Source organism: Ambystoma mexicanum, chromosome 1p, assembly GCF_040938575.1.
Source record: "Ambystoma mexicanum isolate Mex_15411 chromosome 1p, UKY_AmexF1_1, whole genome shotgun sequence".
NCBI lineage: Eukaryota > Metazoa > Chordata > Amphibia > Caudata > Ambystomatidae > Ambystoma > Ambystoma mexicanum.
Window position 1 is genome coordinate 431,505,236 of NC_090921.1, and position 24,684 is coordinate 431,529,919.

The window sequence follows — 24,684 nt, forward strand, 5'->3', positions numbered from 1 at the left end:
TTCACGTGTTTACATGTGTACGTGTGCAAGACAATGTCCTTCAGTTCAGTTATTACTGCAGTGGGGGTAGGGGTCAATGGGCAGGGGGTTTGGGGCTCAACTGGCGGAAGTATCTTTACTCTTTGAGCGTGTGACCATGGGGTGGGCAGTATGGGGATCACCCCTTTCTTCTTCAGTTATTGTCTCTGGGGAATCTGGGGAGTGACAGGGTATGGGAACACTTAGGCCGTTTGCTGTGGTAGAACTCTCTTCCTCCGTTGGTGATGTTGATGTTGTTCTCCCAATGGACCTGTCGGTGGCGCTGGGGCGGGTCTGGAGTTTGTAGTTCTTTACATCGTGTAGGTGGTTCCAGGCACGCTTGTCCTGTAGCTTTACTGCTCTCGTTGATACCTCCTCTACCAGATGGGGGCCAGTGAATCGTGGACTGTTCCACTTCCTGTTGAAATTACGAAGTAGTACGTGGTCACCTTTAGCAACTTTACACAGTCTTTCCTTTTCCAATTCTTTATCCACGTCTTCTTGTTGATTGCTGTTAGACCCGCCCCGCGTGCGCTCGAGCTGTTGAGACACAAACACTACACTAGTAATCAAAAAAGACACATATTGGTACATTTCATCACCAAGAACACTCGCAGTACTCTCGTGGTCGGTAAATGCTCTTGATGTTGGCGTTAGGGGAAGGCGCATTTGACGTACGGTAACCACCTCGTGAGGGGTGAGGTGGTGGTCGGACCCTGGTCTATTCTTTAGCTCAAATAGGGCTAATGGAAGGCAATATAACCAACTCTTCTTTGTTGTTTGCTGTATCTTTGCAATTGCCTCCTTTAATAGGCCATTCAGGCGTTCACATATACCGTTGGCCTGTGGGTGGTATGCACATGCAAATTTATGCTTGATGTTCAGCAAGGATGTGATGTGCTGGAACATTTCGTTTGCGAAATGTGGGCCATTGTCTGACCTTAACACCTCGCACACTCCCCACCTGGGGAAGACCTCCCTCACTAGGAATTTAGCTGCTCTAAATGCATCTGGGTGTGAACAGGGCCCTGCTTCAATCCACCTCGAGAATGGGCATACTACTACAATCATATACCTATTTCCTTGACATATGTTGATCATATCAACATAGTCAATATGGAGATGCCGGAAAGGTCCCTCTGGCCGGGGTATAGTACCTCTTATCACCTTTAGAGTATGGCCGGCCGTAAACTGTTGACATGTGAGACAATTGCTGATAAAATTTGACACATGAGAATTTAACTCGGGGCAAAACCAGTCTTCTCTAATTCATGCTGCAATTACTTCCTTGCCTGTGTGGGCTGGATAATGTAGTTGGCTCAGGGCGGTGTTCAAAAGTGCCAATGGTATTACAACCTTTCCAGTGTCACCCTGGCGCCATAGTGCGTCGGTTGGTGACATTGTGCATCCTCTTTTTACCCATATTTCTTTTTCGGCCATTGGTGCAGTCGCTTGTAGCTCCATAATCTGTGTGGCTGGGAGATGGGTGTACCCTTCTCTTATCAACATCTCCTTAGCCATTCCCCTCCCTCTCCCTCTCTGTGACTCTGGGGGGTTCCATATCTCACCAAAGTATGCAGCATACTTCGCATGTGCGTCTGCTGCTGCATTCCCTTTCGAGATGTGGTCTTCACCATTGGTGTGTGCGGTGCATTTTACTAAAGCTAATTCTTGGGGGTCATTTATTACTTCAATTAGTTCAGCCAATAAGAGGGCATGTTGCACTGGAGTGCCATCAGCTCTCCTAAACCCTCTTCTTCTCCATTTCGACAGCCCTGAGTGGACAGTGGATGTAACATATGCGCTGTCGGAGTATATGGTCACTCGTTTGTCAAAGCTTTCCTTCAACGCCAAGATCAGTGCAACTAATTCCGCTGCTTGAGCAGAGTAATGCTGTGGTAATTGTACACATTTCATGGCCACACACACCGGTACCTCCATCATTTTTACCACTGCTGCCCCAGTCCTCCTTATACCATCCCTTTGATCGATAGTTGATGACCCATCAATAAACAGGAGCTCACCTCCCTCTAGTGCGTTTTCTTCAACCTTTCTAGTACATGAGTACATTTCAGTTATTTGCGTACAGTCGTGGGCATAATCTCCCTCCTCAATTACTTCTGCTAGGAACCTTGCAGGGTTGACCGTGCTACATCTAACAATTGATAGTTCAGCTCTGGATAAAATGATCTCATAACCTGATGCTCTTTGCGTGGTTAGGGTGAACTTAGGTTTATTCAATATCGCAAATAGTGCATGTTCCACAAACAGTGTAGTTGGGCACCCCATGGTGATTGCTGATGCTTTCTCTACCGCAAAAGCAGCTGCGGCGAGACCTTGTTCGCAAGGGAAGTGACCTAACATCACAGGATCTAAGTGGCCGCTGTAAAATGCTACTGGTTTGTAGCCCATGCTTGTTTTTTGAGCCAGCACTGCTTTCATTACTGCTGAGTCGCAATGTGAAAATATAAAAAATTGTCGCTCATAGTCTGGGGATGCCAGTACCGGAGCAGTTGATATCGCATCTTTTAATTCATCAAAAGCCTCTTTCATTTCCATCGTCCACCCCAGCTTTTTCTCCCCTTTATTAGCTTCCCTTAACGCCTCAAGCAGGGGTCCTGTGTACGAACTGTAATCAAATACCCATGCTCTACAGTAGTTGCACAGCCCCAGGAACTGCTGCAGTTCCCTCACTGTTTGTGGCATTGGAGTGTTTGAAATGGCCTGTGCTCTTTGTGGTGCAATCTTTCTTCCATGTTGGGATATAAGCTGACCAATGTAAAGTACCTGTTCTTGACAGTACTGTATCTTTTCCATGTCTACCTTGTAACCTTTTTCAGCCAATATTGTCAACATCTTTAAGGAGACCTCTCTGCATGTTCTTTCGTTTGTACTGCAAATTATTATGTCATCCACATACTGCAACACTGTGCTTTCCACTTCAATGTTACCCAAATCCATCTGTATTACTCTATTGAAAATTGAGGGTGATTCGCAATACCCTTGTGGCAATCTGGTGTGCTTCCACTTTGTGTTTCTGTAAGTGAAGCTCGTCAGATCTTGTGAGTCTGGGTGCAATGGTATTGAGAAAAAAGCATTTTTAAGGTCGATCACTGTAAATCGTGATGCTTCTGCTGGAATGCCACACAATATTGTGGCCGGGTTTGCTGCTATGGGATATTCTGCTTCTACTATGTAGTTCAAGGGCCTGAGATCCTGTATGAAGCGCCAAGACCCCCCTTTAGCCTTGCGCACTGGGTATACAGCCGTGTTACATGGTGATTCTGAGGGGACCAATATGCCATTATTTATAAGGGCCGTTATTGTTTCATATATGCCCTCATCTGCCTCTTTTGATAGTGGGTACTGTTTCACTCTGGGGAGTATTGCACCTTTTTTCAATTTTATCCTTACTCCCCCTATACTTTTTATGCACCCCACGTCATAGGGGCTAGTAGTCCACAATGATTTGGGTACCTTTGACATATCCTCCTTAAAGCAGGGGACTGGGGTGCATGCGGGTGCCTCAAGTGCCATTGCAATTTTCTGTGCTACTTGTTTGTAAGCCACTCTTAGCCATATTTCCACACTCATCATAAACACCATTTCACCTTCCTCCTTATCTTCTGAGAACAGCTCCTCATCTGACACCTGGGTGAGCCTACATCCTTCTGCTAATGCTATCACTGCCCTCCATGCTCTTCCTTCTCTGTCTTGGGCATGTACAGCAATGTAATCAGCTGTTGCAATAATGCTCTCAATGTCCATTAGTACCACCTTTCCTTCTGGTTCATTAACAGGTGTTTCTGGTCTGAACAGATAGGCTGCTGGCCTCCTCCATATTTTCCCTTCTATCCCTGGCATCCATGCAAATGCCATATCTGTTCCATACTGGAATAGTTCGCCATCTACTGGCTCCACCCTAATCGCTGTCTGCCCGCAGTATGCTTGCATAATCTGTCGTGCTGTGAGCATGTTAATCCCTGGAGTAGAGCAAATTATGCCGTCCTCAGTAAAGGAGATCGTCATATTCAACCTGTTCATTATGTCTCTCCCCAGTATATTTACTGGTGAGGCACTATAATATAGAAGTGGAACTGACAGGTCATAATCTCCAATAGATAAGGGAATGTTATCAGTAAAGGGAACCAACCCTCTAGCCCCAGAGAATCCTTGGGTGTTCATGGCTTCGCCTGACATCTTAAATTTACCTTCCCTTATGCAAAACCGGGTCGCCCCGGTGTCAACAAGGAATGATAATTTTTTGTCACCTATCGTTACCTCTATGCGTGGTTCCTTCGCACTATTAGGTGTTACTGACAGGATGGGACACACCAAGGCCGTCTGTGGGCTGTCCTATTGAGGGTACAACGATTGGCCATTTCCTGTGTAAGGGTTGTGTCCCAAGACCGTCACCCTACCCAGTTGTGTTTGTTGTGCTTGGGGTTGTTGTGTTATCGCTACCTGTTGTTGTGGCAGTGAATATGTTTGTGGCTGTTGTTGTGTTATTAGTTGTTGTTGTTCATTTCCCTGTTGCAACGTCTGCTGTTGCTGTATGCCCTGCTGTTCCTGTGAGGGCCTTGGTTGTCCCTGTTCACTCCATGATGGTGTTCCTGGTCTAACTCTACACGTGCGTGACATGTGCCCTAATAGTCCACAACTCCAACACACCGGTGGTTCCCTACTCTGCCATGGAAAGCTCCCTGTGTTGTCCTGGTATACTGGTTGCCCTGTGGGGTAGGAATTTCTAAGTCCTCCCACCTGCTGTTGGGTGTTATATCCGTATCCTCTCCCTCTCATAATTCCTCCTCTCCCCCTGTTATAATTATAATACCCAGCTCCTGGCATTGGGTATCCTCCTCCCATGTTGGTCGTGTATGGTTGGAGTGGCGGCACCTGTTGTGTTATAGTCTGTGAAGGTGGTATTTGGGAGGAATCTTGTGCAGCCACTACTTGTGTGGGGCTGTGGGTCATTGTTGTAGGCGTAGTTATTAGTGCCCCTTCCATTGTGTATTTAGTAGGCTTTTTCTGTACTAGTTTAGCCTCTTCCGTTTTCCTGTCCTCTTCCTTTTGTTTCATTTTTCCTTGCCATGTCCTGCAATGATGCACTATAGTCAGTTGTATTTCTGGCCATGGTTTTGCTTCCATTCCCACTACTTTCTTTAGTTGTTTCTGAACTCCTTCTGGGAGCCCTTGTACTAGTATATGATAAAATATTGCTGGTGTTTTATCCCATTGTTCTCTAGTTTCCATGCGCCACTTCTCTTGGATTTCCTGGATATAATCAACAGGATCTTCGTTCTCACGCATCTTGCGGGAGGTAATTGCTCCTATGTCTGATGTGTCTGGGTACTGTACCCTCAGTGCCTGCCATAGTGCATGTCTGCAGTTTGCGAATGGTGCCCCATCATGCGATGTGTTTGTTATTGTTATCCCAGGGAATCTCGCTCTCTTCCAAATGTCATCCGCTGTATCCCCTAATATCGATATTAGAAGGCCCTTTACATCTCCTACTGCCAGTTTCTGTCCTGCGGTGTGTTTTTCCATTTCATATATCCACTTAACCGCACCTCCACTTAATGATGGGAGCCTGCATTTTATATTTTCTTTATCTGTATGCTTCCAAGGGACATACTGTGGTCTAACCCCTCCTCTCTCCAGAAGTGGCATTAAGTTATGTCTCGTTTTACCCTTTGTGTTCCATAATATTGAGTCCTCACACCCTTCCTCCTCTTCCCTTTCTTCTACATCATCAATTTCGTCCGTATTTCCCCTGCTCGTAACTCTTTCTTCTCCATCTTTTCCCCTTCTTCCATCATTTCCTGTATTTAATGTGGGCATGTGTATTCGTCTTTCCTGCCTGCGTCTAGGGAGGTCTCTAAGCCGACATGCATAGGGTGTCAGTTCGTCTGTGAAGGGCGCAAGTTTTATTGTGCGTAACGAGCGTGAGGTGGTTGAGCATGTAGGGTGCGATGGGGGAGGGCGTGATGGGGATGGGGATGGTGCGGCCTCATGTGTCTGTCTTTCCGCTATTCCTTGCTCTCCCTCCTCACTTCTCTCCAGCTCATCCTTTCTCCTACGGATCCATGGTGAGTCTGTGTTGGTCCGGGTGATGTATAGTTTATCTAAGCTTTCCCTTTCACTGTTTCTTCCTTCCTTCTCCACTCCTTCTTCTTCCTCACTACAAAAGTCAGTCATAAACGGCACCCCCCACTCGGTCTTTTTCCCCTTGATTGTTACTGTTTGTAAGTCTATTAGGTCCAGTTCTCCTTTTTCTCGTTTATCAACCGCTCTCCTTTGTGCTGATGTTGTTGCTACTTCTGTGTTTCTATATACATCCCCCCATGCTTCACTCTCCCTTCTCCTATCTTCTCTTTCTCCTTCATTTCTCTCCTCCATCTCCCTACTATTTTCCTCCCTTTTCCTTTTTAATTTAATTCCTCCATCACTTCACTACTCATCTGTTCCAATATTCTTTCATCCTCTTTCTTCCTTTCCCATTTCACCCTTTCCCTTTCTACTATACTCTCTATCACCCTCCCTTCTTCGTATTTCTTAGTCGTTTCTGATAGTAATCTCCTCTTCCACATTGCCATTTCTTTTTCTTTTTCTTCTTCTTCCCTATTCTTTTCTCGCAGCACTACTCTTGATACCCTTTCTGCTGCTGCTTTTACCCTTTCAGCTTCTCTCCTTTGCTCCTCAGTTCGTTCCCTTATTTTTTCCAATTCGTTCTTACCTTCTTTCCTTTTCCTCGCTCTCTCGCTCTCCTCCCTCTCGAGCTGCTTGATCAATTCATTCTGCTCATCCCTTAACTTTGCTAGTCATTCCTCCAAAATCTCTTCCTTTCGTCGTAACAGCTCTTCCCCCCTCATTTCACTCTCCCTGGTATTATCCTCGTCTGTTTTCTTTACTACCTCCTTCTCTTCTCCTGTTAATGAACCTCGTAATTTTAATAATATCTGTGCAGCTACCCACTCATCATTTCCTATTTCCACAGTTTGTTCTTCTCCAGTTCTCCCCTCCCCTGCTGACATCTTCCTATGAGCCACATATGATGGAGGGCTGTATGCCGGGTTCGAGTATCCCTCAGCCGCCCTTAACTGTCCTCTTCCTATCTCTCCTAATTCTCTTAAAGGGTACAACCCCCCTCCCTCTGTTTTCACTCCCTTTGCTAGGGGTATATCGTTGCTCGGTTCCTTTTTTATTTCATCTGATGTATTATTCTTTTCTCCTCCCTCTCCTCCGTTCCCCGTGTTCTTTGGGTCTTCACTCCCCTTTTTCCCATCCTCTCCTTCCTCCTTAATCTCTTTTTCTTCCGGTATTTCCCCCACAGTGAACATTCCATTTGGTCCTGGTCAGGACCCTTGGAACATCCTCCATAAGTTAAACACCTCCACGTGGTTTGCCAACTTCTTCCCTTTGTATGTATTGTGCAGATGGTTTAATAGTGAATGTTGGGCATATGGATCGAAGCTACCATTAGGCGGCCACGGTGTTATCATTTTGTTATCCGTCCCCTGGGTCCATTCTATGCTATACTTAATCAGTTTCTCCCTATGGGGTGGCAGTGTTGTACATATGTGTTGTAGTGGGGTAGTGAGGGTGTTCCCCCACCCTCCCGATCCTGTCCCGTATGACATAGTAGCGCTCCACTTGTTACCCTTCCCCTATCTGGTAGTGGTTATCTCACTAGCAGTTTACAATATACAGCCTTATATCGTTACCTGGCCCCGTAAGTTTGGGGACTTGCGATAGTCCGCTAAGGAAAATTACAAAAATATAGTATTTTACATTTGTATATTTTCTTCTGTCTTTCTTTCTTTATACGACACCCTTACGGCCCCCTGCGGCCGAGGCACACGTAGCCCCCTACGGCTGCGTACCCCTTATGACGTTCTTATACAGTCGTCCTATTTTCACGTGCTCCTCCTCCTTCTTCTACACTTGCCGTGGCCGGCGTTCTCCGTGCGCAGCCACGTCCCCCGTTTCGCCTTTCCTCGATCAAGTCATTTACCGTTTATCTCTGTTTCCACTCCCTTACCACAGTTCTCTTCCCCACCACTCTCAAAAACGAAGATGCCTTGTGCTCGCGATATCCTATGAAAGCCCTACTGGTGACGTCACCGATCTCTTCGAGCTACTGGTAAGTTCTTCATATATTCTTTAAGTTCAAAATACACTTGCAATCTACCCCCGTTAACCTTACAGCTGTCTTCCTGTCACTCCTGGAACAAGGTAATCAATAATATAATCGGACTGCGCACGCTGCGTCGCCTCGCGTGTGATACGCCTCTCGACAGGAGGGCTTAACCAGCCAATTATCTTCCGTATTGGGCAACTAACTAGCTACCGCCTACAGGGAAACGTCATCTACCTATCAAGTTTCTTGCTCGAACAATAGGGATCCTCATCTACTCATTGATCAATAAATGCCAAATCGTAGGAAACCACACACACCCACCCTTACACGTAGTCGCGACCTAGGCCAATCAGTTTCTACGATCGGCCGCACGTGATGTTTTCGTGCTCCGCCCCCCCTCGCGTAACGTAGCCGACTGCTCTCGCACTTGTTCGGTTACCATTCATTCCATTTCCAACACTAAATTGTCAAACCTTCGCCGCGCACCTGTGCAACACCTCCCACCTCCCGTATTTAATTCCTCCCCCCTCCCTCACAATCTCACATTGCTTGTTGTGCGTGGCATGCTCACCAAGTTCTCTTGATGAGGGGCCGCTCGACTGCGTGCACCCCTCCAAGCGGCTCGCCACCTCCCCTCGTCTGGACCACGTCTGGACACTCGCCAACCGCGGGCGGGATACTTCTCAACCGGCTCCCGAGGGCCAATATCCGGATTGCGCTGTCCGGTCTTCTCGCAGCTCTGCGATGGTCCTGTAGTCCTCAGAAGGGGGCAACGGCAGAGGGGGCCGCGCCGCCGGGCCTCCTCGCAACGGGAGTACCTGGAAAAAGTAAAAATAAAAAGCGGATCTTAAACAGATCTCAGCAGTGCCTCCAACTTGTCGGGGGGGAAATTCTGCCGGGGTCGGCCGGGCCGTCCGCAGACCTCCGGGCAGGGAGGCCCCAACTCCTCCCGCATATCCCAAAAGAGATAGAGTATGAGACACACGCAAGAAGCAAGGTGACTCTGCTGTTTATTAGACAAAAACGGCAGGGATGGGTCAAGGATCGTACGCGTCCGTCCTGACACACACACAATCGTGGGGCTCGCAGGCCCTTTTTACCTTAGTATGACGCGCTACTTGCGTCACATTGGAAAGTTAGCAAAAAACCTATCGCCACTCTTAATTGGTTGCTCGAGTGGTAGGGTTAGTATAGCATACGTATAGAGAACAATGTTAGTGGTCAAGGGTTAGTCAGGTGATATATCTGGGTTGTCCCTACAATTAGATACATGAGAATTGTTACATGAAGACCCCTGATGATTGGTTAATGTTAATGGCGTCAGTGATAAGAGCCCCATGTTCTGATTGGTGCGCTCGCGAGCCTCCCAGTCTGGGACCATCGCTGTTCCCAGCTCTCGGTGCACCTGTCATTTGCAACAATGTTTCACTATGAGTACGTGCAGACAATGTGAGGACTTATTCATAAGCTGGAAGGCCGACTACTCCCACTGTCGCAGATGTCCATTGAGCCTTTTAATTGTATCTGCCTGTGTCTTGTAACGAGGGATCCAGATGCCTTTTCTGGCCTTGGCACCCTGTCAGGTTCGGCTTGGTCACGTGAGGTGGGACCGTGTTTGAGGCAGAATTCTGCACAATTAATATTGTTTTTCCACTGTGTGCCTGGTTTAATTTGCAGGTGTGACTTTGACGTTGGTGTGCGGCGTGCGAGGTTGCAACATCGTGCCCTTGATTGTCCGCTTTCGGAATGTGGGTTTGCAACATTGCGACCTTGGCTGTCTGCTTTCGCCGGGCTCATTCTGCAGGATCAGCAACCTGACTCTTGTTCTTTTACGTCCATGGAAGCTCTTGCTTGCGGCCTACTTAGGCCTGGTGTATAGGTGGAACCGTTTGGGGCACAGGCGCTTTAGGTTATAGTATCATATTGTCTTATCCCCAGTATCGTGTCTTCGTTATATTTCTCATTATGGCACCTGGTTTTAGGAGAAGCGTAAGCAAGCTCTTTAGATGGGTTCATGATGCGTCTTGCGTTTCTGCATTTTGAGAGCCTATGTGGAAAATAATAAAGATGCACGTCCGTGAGTATGTCTGTCGCCTACGTCATAGCACTGAGTATATTCTTCGTGTAGATTGGTGCGGGAGTGTCCGGTGTGTATATTTGCACAGGTGTGCTGACCGTTGGCTAGGTCGTCATGGCATCTCTAACGACGTGTAGGTTTTAGTCTAGTTGATCCGTGCCGCAGGTGTCGGCATGGACAGGGCGGGCTGCTGGGCAGGCAGATGGACACATCCGTATGTTCCTGTACTAGGGTATTTGGTCGTCTGGTAGATGGGCAAACTCTTCTCGTGGCGGGTGCCTGGGCCGTGATCCTTTAGGCCAGGCGCGAGAGGGGAAGGACGGGAGCCTGGTCTTCCATTCTCCCACTTCACAGTGGTGATCGTTTTCTCCTGGTGCAAATAAAAGGCGTAAAAACCACAAACTGTTGTGGGAGTGAGAAAACCTCTTTGCTGGCGAGTCCCTCTCTCAATTACTGCTGCAGAAGCCCATCCAGAGTCGCCCCTTTCAGCAACACAACCAAGGACTAAGAGACCGGGTTTGCAGCCGTGCATCCAGAAGGCATCCAGCTGCATCATCTTCTCCACTATCCAGGTACTGTTGGGCTCTTGGTAAACTTACCTTAAGTCAATTGTGTCACTCCTTTGTTTTTGGAGTATTGTTTCTACTGTTTGGGTGTTCACCCAAATCCAGTCACCCAGGCCTAACAGTCTGTGCCACTACAGGAAGGCTTCTCCAAAACTCCTGTGTCTTTTCAAAGAACACATAACATGCTGCGTACCTGTACTAAGAAGATTTTCATCAGAACTGTTGCATTACCCTTGACTTTGTCATTGCTGGTTCCCCTTCAGTAAATCTTCCATTACTACTGGTTTTGGAATTGCTTCTTTCCCTCCAAAACCTGAAGTGAAGCATTCTATTCTAGTTAGGGAAATACTTCCTAAACCTTAGAAAGGATTGCTACAGTGTTGCTTACCTGTTAATGTTGGTTCTTTGCATGCTTGATTTAGTTGTGAGAAGATTGCTGATTTCATTCAAATAAGCGCTTTTAATTGCCTGACTGGATTCACTCCACGTGTTAGAAAAGTACAATATCATTTACTCACCTAGTTTATTTCTTCTAAATTATCCTGATGTACATTTGATGTTATTAGTTGATACAGTATTTCTTTCGTTTCTAATTGCCTTGTGTATATATAAATAAATAACTATGTTTTATATCATTATGAGTGTGTGTTTCTTTGGATCTACGAATGTTCTGATTTCTATGTACTAGTTTACGTCTCACATTCCTCCTCCTAAGGGAAGCCTGGCTGCTCTGGCACGCTACCACCCTCGGGTAGTACAGGCCAATATTAGAAGTTGGGGCTCAGAAACCATGGGATAAGTCTTGTGGAGTCTCATCCCAATTGGACTTTAGAAAAACGTACCTAACAGTGCTGTTGCAGTGTTGCCAACTTTTCAGCTTGTGGCTCTCTTTTAGATTCACAAATAATGCATGGTCGGCCATCTAGCTGTTGCCCACATCGACAGGGGTGGATCAACATAAAGGACTGTTGGCGGCAGAATGCCATTTTATTGAGCAAATAGTACGTCTCACAGTCCCCCTGAAGCTTACCAGTCGATCTAGTTGCACTAGGAATCATCTTCCAGAATTGCTAGATGGGGACTGAAAAGGGTCTTGCCCCCACAACTGCTTTTAGTGGAACTGGGGAATAGCCATTCACCGCTACTTGGGGATCTCAGATGAGGAGGTTGGTAGCGTGTGCATCTTTGAATCAATATAAGAGGACATACTTTTTGGAATGCCCTCTGTCCTAGGCAGATAGCTGTGAATTCTGTCCTATATCCACCAGGGGTTAATGCTTATAGTGCGTTGCTCGACATTTTCGACAAGGAAGAGGCAGGGTGTGTTCAGCCTCATTTCCTACACATTGAAATCTTGGCCCCATGCACGAACCATTGCAGTAGTCAATCCCCCATGAGACGAACACATTGACTAGGCTGACTCAATGGAGAAGCCGCCATATGGCCTTACGATATAAAAAGGCTGACTTGGCCACCGCACAGATCTATGGGGTGTGTGACCATTGGAAGCCCACTTTCTCCCACTTTCCATCGAAGGTTGGGGAGGTAGGTGGTTGGCCAGAAGTGTTGGGACCCTTTCCTGAGACTGAAGCTAGCATTCCAATTATTGGACTAGGGATTTCAGAGGAGGGCCATTATAATTTGGAGAGATTCACTTTACGTTTTTTCTGTGTACATACATGAGGTCCTATCCCACAGACACTATTGGAATTTGTAGCTAATGACACCAAATCCCAATCAAACTAGAGAAGAACGTTTTCTGTATAAATATATTTTAAAAAGTATGCCACACTAATTAATTAGGTCTGTGAGTGGACAATTCCGAAGATTAAAACCATGCAGGTCAAACTATTGTCAGTTTCTTTAGTTTGGGGTATTATAGCACCACTTATAAGCTGAAACTATTGCATTGAAGTACAGCAGATAGGCGGGAGTTGGATTGTGAAGAGGGGCACACAGCTTCTGGCTGTTTGGCTTTTGCGCTCCCTTTCACTGCCCATGGACAAGCAAATCCCTGTTAACATTCCCACGCACTACCTGCCCCTTGTTTCCCAAAACACACTCTTCCGGGATCTTGTTGAGCTAGCTATAACGCACACTAACATGAAACGGTGTGGTGTATGTGGTCTGCCAGTGTTATTTCTAGTCAGTCTTCTGAGAGTTAATGACTTTATTGAAGTTGTAAATGAGCTGCTTGGGCAATAAGTATGTCTTGACCAAGTGTACCTTCATCCACTTCATTGTTACGCAATAAGTGTGTCCTCGTATCGGTTACTTGCACTGAAGTGCCTTTAAGAAAAGTATTTGGAAAAGCCAGCCGTTTTGTCTTGTGCATAAGTATTATGTAGCCATTTGGCAGCCATTGGCATCGAATGCCTACATACTCACAACATGTTTCAGCTGCTGCCATCTTATGGCCTGCTACTATCATGATGTCAGTGCCTGGCAAATGCCTAACCCATGCCTACTCAAAAGCCAGAACTGTGCGCTTTGCCATAGGTGGGCGTGTCTTCTTTTTGTCTCCTACGTGAATCCGAGTGGAAGTGACCCGTCTACAGCCACCATCTACCAAACGGGTGATGGCGCTTACCAACCCCCGCTGGCTTTGTGTCTTTGGAAGGGCCTGTAGGTTGGTGTTTACGGATCAAGGTGGGGAACTTAACCGTAGATATGGGTTCAATTCTCCCAAAAGGAGATGCCACCTCCAAAGGGGCAATGAAAGGTCAGCTGTCTGTTAGTATCCAGCTGAGGTGAGACATGTTGTATAAGTGCTGTGATCCAGCCAGGATGCAGACGATAAGCGGGGCAGGTGAGATACTCACAGCTGACAGAGGACAGATAAAGATCGCTGAGTGCATGAGGTCGATCGGTACCATTTTCTACCTAGGGTTATCAACAGTGAGTCCTAACAAACACATTTCGACTGTGCCTAGTATTAAAACCCTAATGTTTAACAAATGAGTCACATTACTCATGAAACAACAAAAAGGGCAAGTAGATCAAGAACTGCTCCTTCTCTAAAAATGAAAATAAATGTGATGCTTAAACTGCATGTCTATTTATTTACAAGAAACCGAAAGAAAACGGTGTGAGCTGCTATCCCTTAAGATCAAAGGTCAACAAATGCACCTATTTTCATAATAACGCATGCCAAAATTGTGCCCATTTCCAAATGCTCCTAAATTGGGCAGGTGGGGGAACTGTAGAGCCCGGCAATCAAGTGGCTTGCCCAGGATACAGGATTACACCATGTGTTTGAGTGGTAACACCACTATAGGGCTCATGACTTGTGGCTCCAAAGCCACCCGCTCGGCCATATTTCCGCCTTCCCGACTGCCAATAGAATTATGAGGACAGGCCTCCCCAGCAGCGTCTTGCATTACACGTATTAACAGTCTCATTCCTAATTTGGCAGAAATGGTACACCTGGTGTTATTTCCGATTACTGTCAGCTTCTGGGTTTCAGGAACCCATATATGAAAGACCACCTGCTTTCACGTGCTGGTAAATCCTCCAGGGAAAGCGGCGGTGTAGGTGCGAGCAGGATCACCACATGAGGAAATTCTGCCTAGCCCCAATGGAGTCCAATGGGAAGAAGAAAGTTATAATCATGCAGATTGTCTGTGGGTTGGTTTGCTGGTAATGGTGAATGTGTCTGACGGTATTAGCAATGCTGCTACTGCCAAGCTCGTAGTGAGGCTATCACAGTGTCCTATATGACCGTACGCCTTTCCCAATCCCACTGGTTAAACCTATACAACCTACTCAGGGCCCTTTGGCTCGCACAAAGGAAATCCACATCCACCGGATGCAGCCAGAGTGGGAGCAAATCACACAGACCTGTATTATCACCCCAGGAGAACTGCAAACATAGGGTGTGACACAACGGAAGGAGAACCCTGTGTGCTCACAGAACTGTTTGCTTATAAAAAAGGGCCACCACCTTGGGCCACTCCCACACCCTGGGTTCCTTCCAGCAGCTGCACCTGCGGTCCAGGGTTCACTTACGCCCTGACTGGCGGGGAGGGGCCGACTGCCCTAGTGGAGAATCGAGAGATATCCTGATGGGTAATCGAGAGATATCCTGATGGGTAATCAAGAGATATCCTGATGGCTAATCGAAAGCTATCCTGATCGAGAAATATCCCAAAGAGTAAGTGGATGGGAAATGGTCAGTCGCATGTCAGGCTTTGCCTCTTGAAATGTAAATGCCCCGCGGGCACTCAGCCATTTTTTTGGGGGGGTGGCGTAGGGGAGATCTTAAAAGGGTGTACCGAGTGATCATGCAGTGCCCGTTAGGAGTGACCGTAAACACCACCTTAAACTTTCCATAAAGTGCTCTCTTTTACTATCTTCCCACATTCCTATGTACAGTCATATATGTCGGGGACGCCTACATATGCCGAATCAAACTATATGCCAGGAACATCTTCACATGCCCAGCCACACCCTTTCCTTCCACTGTACATCCATAATATGCCAGGCACACCTACACAAGGACCAATTCTCTTAAATAATAACTTTTTTCCTTGGATTGCTTGCTCTGCAGTTTGGGTGCTTGGCAGCCTTGCATAGAGCAAATATTGCAAATGACCGCTCACTCTTAGTAGTTTCATGAACTGTGAAAGGATGAAAGGCAGAGAGGGCTCTGCTGTAATTGTAACATACACTCTTACGTCATTCGCAGATCTCTAGTGATATGCATGTATCTGAACCTAGTCCAACGGGATGAACCAACTTCATTGTCACTGGTAAATGTTTAATATTCTCCACACAACAGTAATACTCATGTTTTTTTTTTTATTGTGCCATCGTTAGTTAAACTTTTACCCATGTGCAATAGCATAACCTAACTCCTGCTTATACAAATTCAAACGACCACACAAACTAGTAACGCCAACAAACTAGTGCTCACTTTCCCCCAAAACACCACTACTCAGAAGCAGTGATGAGGCAAAAGCCTAAAGTGATGTTTGCTAATTATATTCTGAAGTCCTGACTTTTTTTTAGCACACCATTTTGCATTCTTGTAAAGTACTTGTCGTTTTTTCACATAACAAATGCAGGGCAGACACTCCAGAATGCAATGTAAAGGGAGCCCAAAGGACAAGCCTGGCTGATTATTGCACACCTGCTATGGAACAACATGATAATGCTGTAATCTGCCAAGGGAGTTACTCTACTTTGAAGCTATAAAGACAGAGCACAGAGTAGAATGTTTGATAAAGTCACCTGCTTATAGTCATTGTCTGTAGTAGAATTGTAGTGTACTTTGCAGTAGGCGGGGATTGAAAAGCCACCTGGGTGCTTTGCAATGTGTATGGCCACTGTTGTGCTAATTACAAAACATTAACACATAACAGAAGTTGACACTTGTCGGGAGAACAGGCCTTCTTCTGCCCTTCGTTAATCTGACTGAGGTGTCTGCTGCAGACCCGTATTACAAAAGCACTGCTTAAAATGAAACAACGGTGTGAAAAGAGAAATGAATTGTTGCCAGCATGGGTCATGCCACTGATGTGGGCCTGCGGACGTCTTGCAACGGCTCTGCCCGATGCCAGTTTATCATACGTGTGTCAAATAGTTTGGTGTCTTCAAGCCCTAATTGGAGAAGAACTGGGCGTTTAGCAAATTAAGAAGCCACCAGCATTCACCGTTTTCTTTTGAGGAAATATATTTGCTGGCACAACGTCGTTACATCGATGGACATTTTTTGATGTTTTCTTTAAAAAAACATATTTACTAAAAATCTTTATCAAAAATATAGGGGGTGGCAAAGGGAATTTAAGGATTAGGGGGGTGGGAATAGGTAGAAATCAAAAAGGATAGTTTTTTTAAAAAAATGCGATGAGTTATTTAGTTAAAAACATTTCTAAAAAAACTCAAAAAAAGACCGTTGATGTTATAACATAGAACCCTATTTGCTTGTCAAATCAAGTGGTGGATGCTTACTTCTCAATTTATTTGGTTTGTGGGGTCCATATACAAAGAAGGTCCCCCTTATTTCAGCATACAGTTAGTTCATGGGGAGTTCCCTAGGATGGCACACAGCATTTGCCAGTGAGTGAATAGTTGGGAATGTGTTACGGAATGCTTCGGCTGACATATATGCTACTTTCCAGCATGCATCACCTGGCAAGGGATAGCAAGTGCATGGCTTTCGACCCAGGTCAGGCATATAACTAGCATGCAATGGACGATTGGAACATCATTGAGGGTTGACCTTCATATGGTTTATCTTAAGGCCTTGCCTGAATCACAGGCTATGTGTGCGCAATGCTCTGTGGATTGGTTCCTGCACTCCTCGGAGAAACCCCAGATTGCCTGGTTGGTGACATGGTCTTCTCCCGGCTTGTTGGAGATAATATCTGATCAAAGATGAATGCCCCACAGCATTACAGTTTCCTTCAACAAAGCTTACAGGTGCACAGCTAACGAAAGGAAGCTGCCCAGGAGCTCGGCATCCTATCCTGCTGACCGAGTGAAGAACGCATGGCAATCCACTTTGGTATAGGTGATTCTGTGCTCAAATGATTGTGTGGATTTGCATGCAATTTTGGTGCCCTCAACGGTTTCTGGGTAAATTAATGCCACCCCATATGATTTTTAACATCTCAGGAGAACCCTGAATTCCTCAGGTAGGATAATCTCAAGGCTAATGCTCTAGTTTAGTGAAGAACCATGGTTCCATTAAGGTCAGCATTTTGATCATGGCCATGTCTTGGGTACTAGTCACATCATCAGTTGTTGAATGGACAGTGATCAACAACATCTTTGTGTTTGTATGTTGTCCTTTTCCCCAGAAGGCATTGCCCCCCAAAAGGGGCAATCTGAGATACTATACAGGCCATTTGTGGTTTTAGTCAATTGTCCTTGCTGGGAGAGTTCTTCCGCTATATGGGCAGACTAAAGTGTACTTGGAATTGGATGTCTGCATATATAGGATGGAGCCTTAGACGTGGTGTGATCATACTTTGAGCAGGTATTATTTCTTTGGCAGTTGGTTTCTGGAATCCATTTGGTCATGGAACGGTGGTCATCAGCATTGTATGGGGTGTGGAGTGGTGGTCTGCACCCATCTGCATTCTTTCCCGTTTCTTGTTGGCGTGTAAGGGAGGTGAACTGGGATCGAGCAGCTATACTGTGTTTCAATTTCTGAATCACTTTGTGTGGGCCCTTGCATTGTACTATGTAGACAGCTTGTGTTTGTGAGCAAACTAATCATTAGATGCCCAGTGGATTGTGGTGCAGACTACTTGATCTCATATTTATTTGTTTGTTTGTTTGTTTGTTTATTTGGTATAGCACAAAAACCAAACCCGCAAGGGTAGCTGGGCGCAGGCAGCACAAGGATACTTGAGAACTTGGTTACAAGAAAAAAACGGTTATGCAGACAAGATGAACGCATGTACAGGCAGTACAGAAATACAGAAAAGCAGATAGAGCAGGTTGTCTAGAAACCAGTAATCTAGTTATACTCATCCGCAGTCTCTAGAATAAGTGGTGGTATGGCGGTCAGGCTAAGTGTCGATGGAGTGAATCCAGGTGAGGATTTGTCTGGTATTCATGGGTGATTGAGTCGGTGGGTAGAAGCTTCTTTCCTCTGGGTGCTCCACATTTCTCTGGGTAGTTTTGTCTGGAGGTTCAGTTATGTCTTAGATGTCCACTGCACTGGCGGCAAGCATCACAACTTTTTTCTTCATCCTCTGAGCTCTGGGTTAGTAAAATGGCAAGATCAATACTACAAATTCTTTCATCTCTGCTAGACGTCTGGAAGGGCAGTCAATTCCTTTACGTTTCAGTTGCTTGCCTCAGTCATGTTGACTGCTCCGTGGGTGTGAAGGTGTACACTGAACTTCTTGTGGATATGGGGTTCTGATGCTACGTTAAGTCACTCTCTAACTTGTAGTTTTATCACAATGGTGATTGAGAGGAGTCCCTACATGAATCTGCAAATGAAGAATAGCAGATTCATGTGTGATATGCCGCTTTTGCCACTGTAAAGCTGTCAGTGAGGATTGTCCTGAATTCGTTTTTTTTGCATTTGTGCCTTTTGTTACACATGCATAAACAATTTCAAAGGTAGTGCATTGGACTTCTCTTCCATTTCATGTAACTGGGTGAGTAAGAATCAATTGGTTGGGGATGCGGCTAGGTGGTGTGGGGGGAAGAGTTTTTTTAGGAGAATAGTGCAGTTTTATGGGATTTGCCACTCCAGATTCAAGGGGAACCTTCTTTACACATGTGGACCTTGCATTTACCTGACCGGGTTGGCATATCTCTGAGATATAAATTGGCCAATTGGTTGCCTAGCTGTGGTAGAGGTAAGTAATTGCTCTGGTAAGTGACCCATATATGAGGTGGCACCTGAAACAGGTTGATGGAATGGTACTGGAAAATCATGCACATATCTTGGTTGTTTAAATAGTATTGATAATGTGATTGACATGTAATGCTGGTTCCAAAGTTCACCACAATGGGACATGCAACCGACATCTCTATTCAGGCCTCTGTTTCCTTGTCCTGACCAATTCACAGTTGTACACCCCTTAAATGTTCATAGTTGTATTCAATAAGATTGTTATGGCCAATTCTGTGCAAATGTGGTTGCAATGTTTGCAGTAATCAATATTTCTTCGATACGTTCACTTTTCCTTTTGTTCTTACTCTAATGGAAACTTGCTTCTGGTGAGGGTCTAGCCCCAATTGTACTATTACATCAAGGCACAAAAAGTATGTTTTATTTAAACTATCTTTTTCCGCTTCTTATCCAAGTTGAATTATGCATGCAGGTCCAGAGCTAAATTAAACTTAGCAAATTAAATTTGACCAGCACAGGCACTCATTCTGCAGATCTGCTCTCTCACTATTTCTCTAGGTATTTTCAATGCACAATCAAACTGCCTATCAATTCATTTGGCTTAGTGTCCGTTGTGCAACGAACATGTGTAAAACATGGCTAGCTATTAATTCCTTAGCTTTATGGGAAAACATATGCATAGCTACACAGTCATGCTTTTAGTTGACTGATCGCTTTCTGAGATTTTCATTCCAGCTTTTTCTGTGCATGTATTTGTTTCAGCCCATGGGTTTCTTGAATACAGCTGTTTCCAAGTACCCATTCCTTCCCATGGCTGTAGTCGTACCTATGAAGTGTATGTTTGCTCTTGAGTATTCCATGTTGAATTTAAAGTAATGTTAGAAGCTACTGCATACATTGCTTTAAAGACTCTTCGCCTAATGCCCAGATCAGGAAAGTTTTATCTGAGTACAACATATATTTATAGTGCTCTGTGAGTCTGGTGTCTAAGAACTCCTTCCACAGGCCAAAAATAAAATGGTTAGCATATCCAGGTGCAATTTTTAACCCCATGGCTGTTCCTAAATTGCCATAGGCACAAGAATGTCTGTTTTCAAACAGGCTCAAGACTGCGTACTTTGCGTAACTATTAGATTGTTTGGGTTCCTCTTTAAACAATGAAGTTGCTTGATTCTTTATGTGGCCTTTCCTCATATTCATTGTGTTACGGCCATCTCATGAATAAGCCTGTAGAACCTCAAGCGCATGTGCCTTGTAGCAGTTTTTATTATACTTTTCAGTACAACAAAAGGCATTCACATATAGAGTTTTCAGGCTTTAGACATGAGTAATATGGTATGAACACTTATGTGATACACAGACAGAGATGGAAAGAAGGGTTGATGGGAGGAGATGGGGAGGTGGAGAGAAGAGAGGCAGAGCAGACAGAGACAACAAAAGAGACAGGTTTGAGACTGGGAGAGAGGGACAGACCTAGGCTAGAGGAGCATTGGCAGGAATAATTATGTCATTGTACTTAAAAAAACTTTATTTTAATCATGCACTAAATAAAAAGAACACATTGAAACTGAATTAGAATTGTGGTTTATGGAGGCATGATGTGCATTGTCTCGATGAGGTGTCAAAGGACACGCAGGTAAAGAAAGTATGATGTCATTACAGTGCAACAGTCAGTGGGAGCAATTTATTTGTGGAGTCTCATTAGGTTGCAGGTTGGGTGATTTAACTTCAGATTATGTGGGCCCAGGAGGGATCAGAAGCTCGCCTAGCCGTTAATGTAACATTGGAGACAGAGGCATAAACACAGTGTGCCGCATTTTGCATGGGGTGGAGAGTTAAATGGAGGCATGAGTATGAGACATGATATGTTTATGCCGCTATTTCACACTCTGCCCCCATTTTGGTGCTCTAGTGAGACGGAGGTGGGGCATGGAGGGGAAATAAAATTTCTGCTATGCTCGCCTCCTCTCTGACTTGGACGCCTGCATGTGATTTTCATGCAGGCGTACAACAAATGGATTTCTATGGAATGGGCCTCACTTTTGCACCTGCTAATGACAGACAGATTCCATAGCAATCCATTAGTAAAATCCACCTGCAAAGTTTTTGTTTGCAGGAGACATTTACAATTCCATGAGCGGTAGTGGAAAAATTAAAGCGTGAAAAAGTGAGTTCAGATCACTTCTACTCTTTGCTTGCCCGCTCTGCTTCGTGGACATTTAAAATTGCCTGCAGGTGACCACACAGCACATACGCATGCAATTGACAAATTATGCAAAATAAGGCTGAGTGTATTACTCCGAGCCACAAAATCCATCTATGGTTAATACTTGCACCCGTTGTTAGATGTTCTACTCAAAGGAGCAACATTCCTTCTTAAATGCGGGCACCACAGTTTCCCCGGGTGGTGTTTGTTCCTTGATCTGTAAACACGCAGCGCTACATTTTGATTGTGCATCTTGCCTTGCAGTTTGTCTCCGAGTAGCCAGAGCCCAACCCTGCTGAGCCCCTGCAGCCCGTGCAGCCCCAGCAGTCCCTTGCAAACCCTGCACCCCTGGAGGTAAGGAGCTACATCATTTCACGGGTAGCCTTGCTGGACAGTGGCATGCCCCGCAGAGGGTGGCGGTAAGGGAAACATGTGTACTGTGTGTTTTAGAGGGATATAACCTATATCCAATCAATGGATGCTACCTGTATGCGCTTGTATGTACTTGATTCTCATTTGATGAACAGCTCTGGAATTCTAGCCTGGTACTGAAACGAGGGGCAGGACAGGCTTCCATTGGAGCGGTTGTCCACTCCTGCTTCTGGTGTAATGGGGGAGCGTAGACCCTATGTAGATGGTTAACTTTCCACTTCTCCACCTAAGTGTTCTACCTTCAGTAGCTTTCTCACCCTCATGACAGGCTGCAAATCAATGAGGGATATCCTGACATCTAACTTTGCTGAGGACTGAGCTATTCTGAATCTGGAAGGGCAAAATTGCTGGCTATTAGCGCATAAAGATACCTTTGGGTGTCAATGCGCTTTGATGCTCCAGTGAAGTTGCATCGCTGTACAGATGGGCAAACTCTAATTCAACATTCTGATTAGTCGGTCAAAATGGTGTTTCAGAATGCACACTGAACATATTCCCAATCTGGGAGTGTGACTATGTGTAAAGCATGCTGCATCTGTGCTTTCCTATGGTGATCTCTCTCTCTCCCTCTCTGGTCCGTCAGCAATCCCCGGGACACTTGCAGGCTATTAGCAAAGGCCTTCTGGACCAATGGGCACCTCTTCTTACTGCCTCTGTACGGGGTCCTTCCAGCTGCTTCCCCATTCCTCCTTTAGGCAGCCACCACCCCTCCACGGTCAGAGCGAGGAAGCAATATGGAGGATATCCTGGAGGTGGGGGGCTATAGAGCAGCAGAAATTCAATTCTACTGTGTGCGTTGCTGGCAATTGATGAGAATTGCTTTTGAGTCGCAGCCATGGTGGGGTCACTTAGATGAGCAAATGTGAAGAGTGATGGTAACAGTGGCCTAGCGTCACCAATGCATGAAAAAAAGATCTTTCATCCTAATTTTTAAAATCAGATTGTATGGCATATATGCCTGCCCATGTATACACTCCCCTCACCTCAAAACTGCTACTGTCCCTCACTTTCTCTGCCTCCACTCTAGCACTTCTTCCATCGGTATGCAGTAATACAATTGAGGCAGAAATGTCACCTTTATAAAAAATCGCGGCAGAAATGCAGTGGCTTGACCCGGTAAAGGTGTACCCCATTATACCATTTAAAGGGAGCAGGATTGCCGGGGTGGCCCCTGCTCCCATTAAATAGTACAATGGGTCTGGGGGACATAGGGGTGTCCCCCGCATCCTTTACATGGATTGCGGCAGCAAAACCATGGCCTTTTTGCCGCGATTCTTTGTGTAAACTGCCATTTTTGCAGCGATTTTAACACATGGAACCCTTCCATCATGGTCACATCCCCAACACAGCTGGCCGCACCACCTACCTGCACTTAACAATCGTCTAATGTTGGTTGTCCTTGATCTATTAATGTACACCCATGTATTGTCGTCAGTGACTATTCCATGTACTCCCCTCCACAGCCTGGTCAGAATGTCACTCAAATGAACCCCATTGTAAGCAGCTCACTGCTTCCTGTTAATTCTGCCTCCTTATCTACGGTACCTTCTTTTGTGATCGAAAGAGCGTGTTCCTCCCTGTATGTAAATAAATACATTTCAAAGTAATAAAGTGATGAAGATGTGAGTTATGCAACTCACTCTAGGATCCTGAAGCTATGGGCCGAACGGAACGTTCAGACACCTATTAAATCCACTGGGTGTGCGGTAGCTCCCACCACCCAGAGGCGTGGACAGGGTAGGGCCTGAGCAGGCAAGGCCCACCCAAAATGTGTAAATGCCCACTCTGCAGCGCTGTGCGGGCATTTACAGATGTAAATGTTTCTGCGGTGGCCCAAGTACATTAGCTTCAGGCCGCACTTGGTAGACAATCTTGGCTAAGTCTCTCACAAACCACCACATTTTGATTCCACTTACTATCATTTGTATTGTTTTTTTTACCATTATCAATAGTTTTACTGTGATTATTGTAGTCTGAATCTGTGTTGGACTGCATCAAAAAAGTGCCCAGGAACCAACTCAATTAAGTGACTCATGAATCCAGATTTGGGATTTCTTAAATGCACACTCGTAAAATGTGTGAGTACTGGTGCATTTTCCACTGCATTCTTCAAGACTAAGGGGGTCATAACGAGTTGGGCAGTAAGGGATACCGGGCACCGGTAAGGAGACCGGTGCCGGTAATCCCTTACCGCCCAATTCTGAGGTCACTTTGCGGGAACCGTAAAGGACGTGTGGTCTGACCAAATGTCTTTTACGGGTCCCGCTAAGGGGCCATGGCGCTAATAACGGGCCTGCCATTCGCGGGCCCGTTATTAGAGCCTTCCCTATTCCCATTGAGCCCTATGGGGGCTCGAATGGGAATGGGGAATGGTTGATTGAATGGCGACTTACCGGGTCCTCCGGGGTCGGAATGACCCGGTAAATCCCCATTCACCCAGACGGGACCTGGACCCGTGGCTACCGCCCAACTCGGAATGACCCCCTAAGACTAGTAAAACGAGTGTCACATGTCAAACCTCTGGTTTTCCAAATCATCCAACTGGCCTGTGGGGCCAACCTTCATGGTATTGCCCCATCGGCCGGTGCGAGCCTGGTCTCAATCTACTCAAATGGAAAATAAAGAGGAGTGGAATACATCATAAATGTTATTCATAGTCACTGCATCACTAGAAAACAGTTGAGGCGTCAGCCACCTAGCGCTTTAGAAGAATAGGTGCACATGTTATGTTGGTCGCATGTCATTACACTGCTTCAAAGCGCTGCGAGGGGAGGGAAAAAGAGGGAGGTGGGATGGAAGAGAATTCTAGACGGCGTATGGGGGGCATCATGGTGTCATGTCAGTTTGCTTGCATAGCTCTTTGTCGCATCCAAGGGCTGCTTCAAACCGCTGAGTAGGAACAGCAAACCAGGGAATGGAAGAAAG

General features: G+C 45.8%; 1 protein-coding gene across 4 annotated transcripts in view; it reads left to right on the plus strand.

The window, feature by feature from the left end:
• The window catches only part of MAST3 (microtubule associated serine/threonine kinase 3), a 1,229,968-nt gene that overhangs the window by 648,744 nt on the left and 556,540 nt on the right, over window positions 1-24,684 (plus strand). For 2 of the 4 annotated variants that reach the window (XM_069649247.1, XM_069649248.1), the window contains exon 2: window positions 21,592-21,681. The exons of the other annotated variants lie outside the window; for them this stretch is intronic. In XM_069649247.1, the coding sequence (XP_069505348.1) occupies window positions 21,592-21,681 (90 nt within the window). The remainder of the gene's footprint in view (window positions 1-21,591; window positions 21,682-24,684) is intronic. 4 annotated transcript variants of the gene reach the window in all.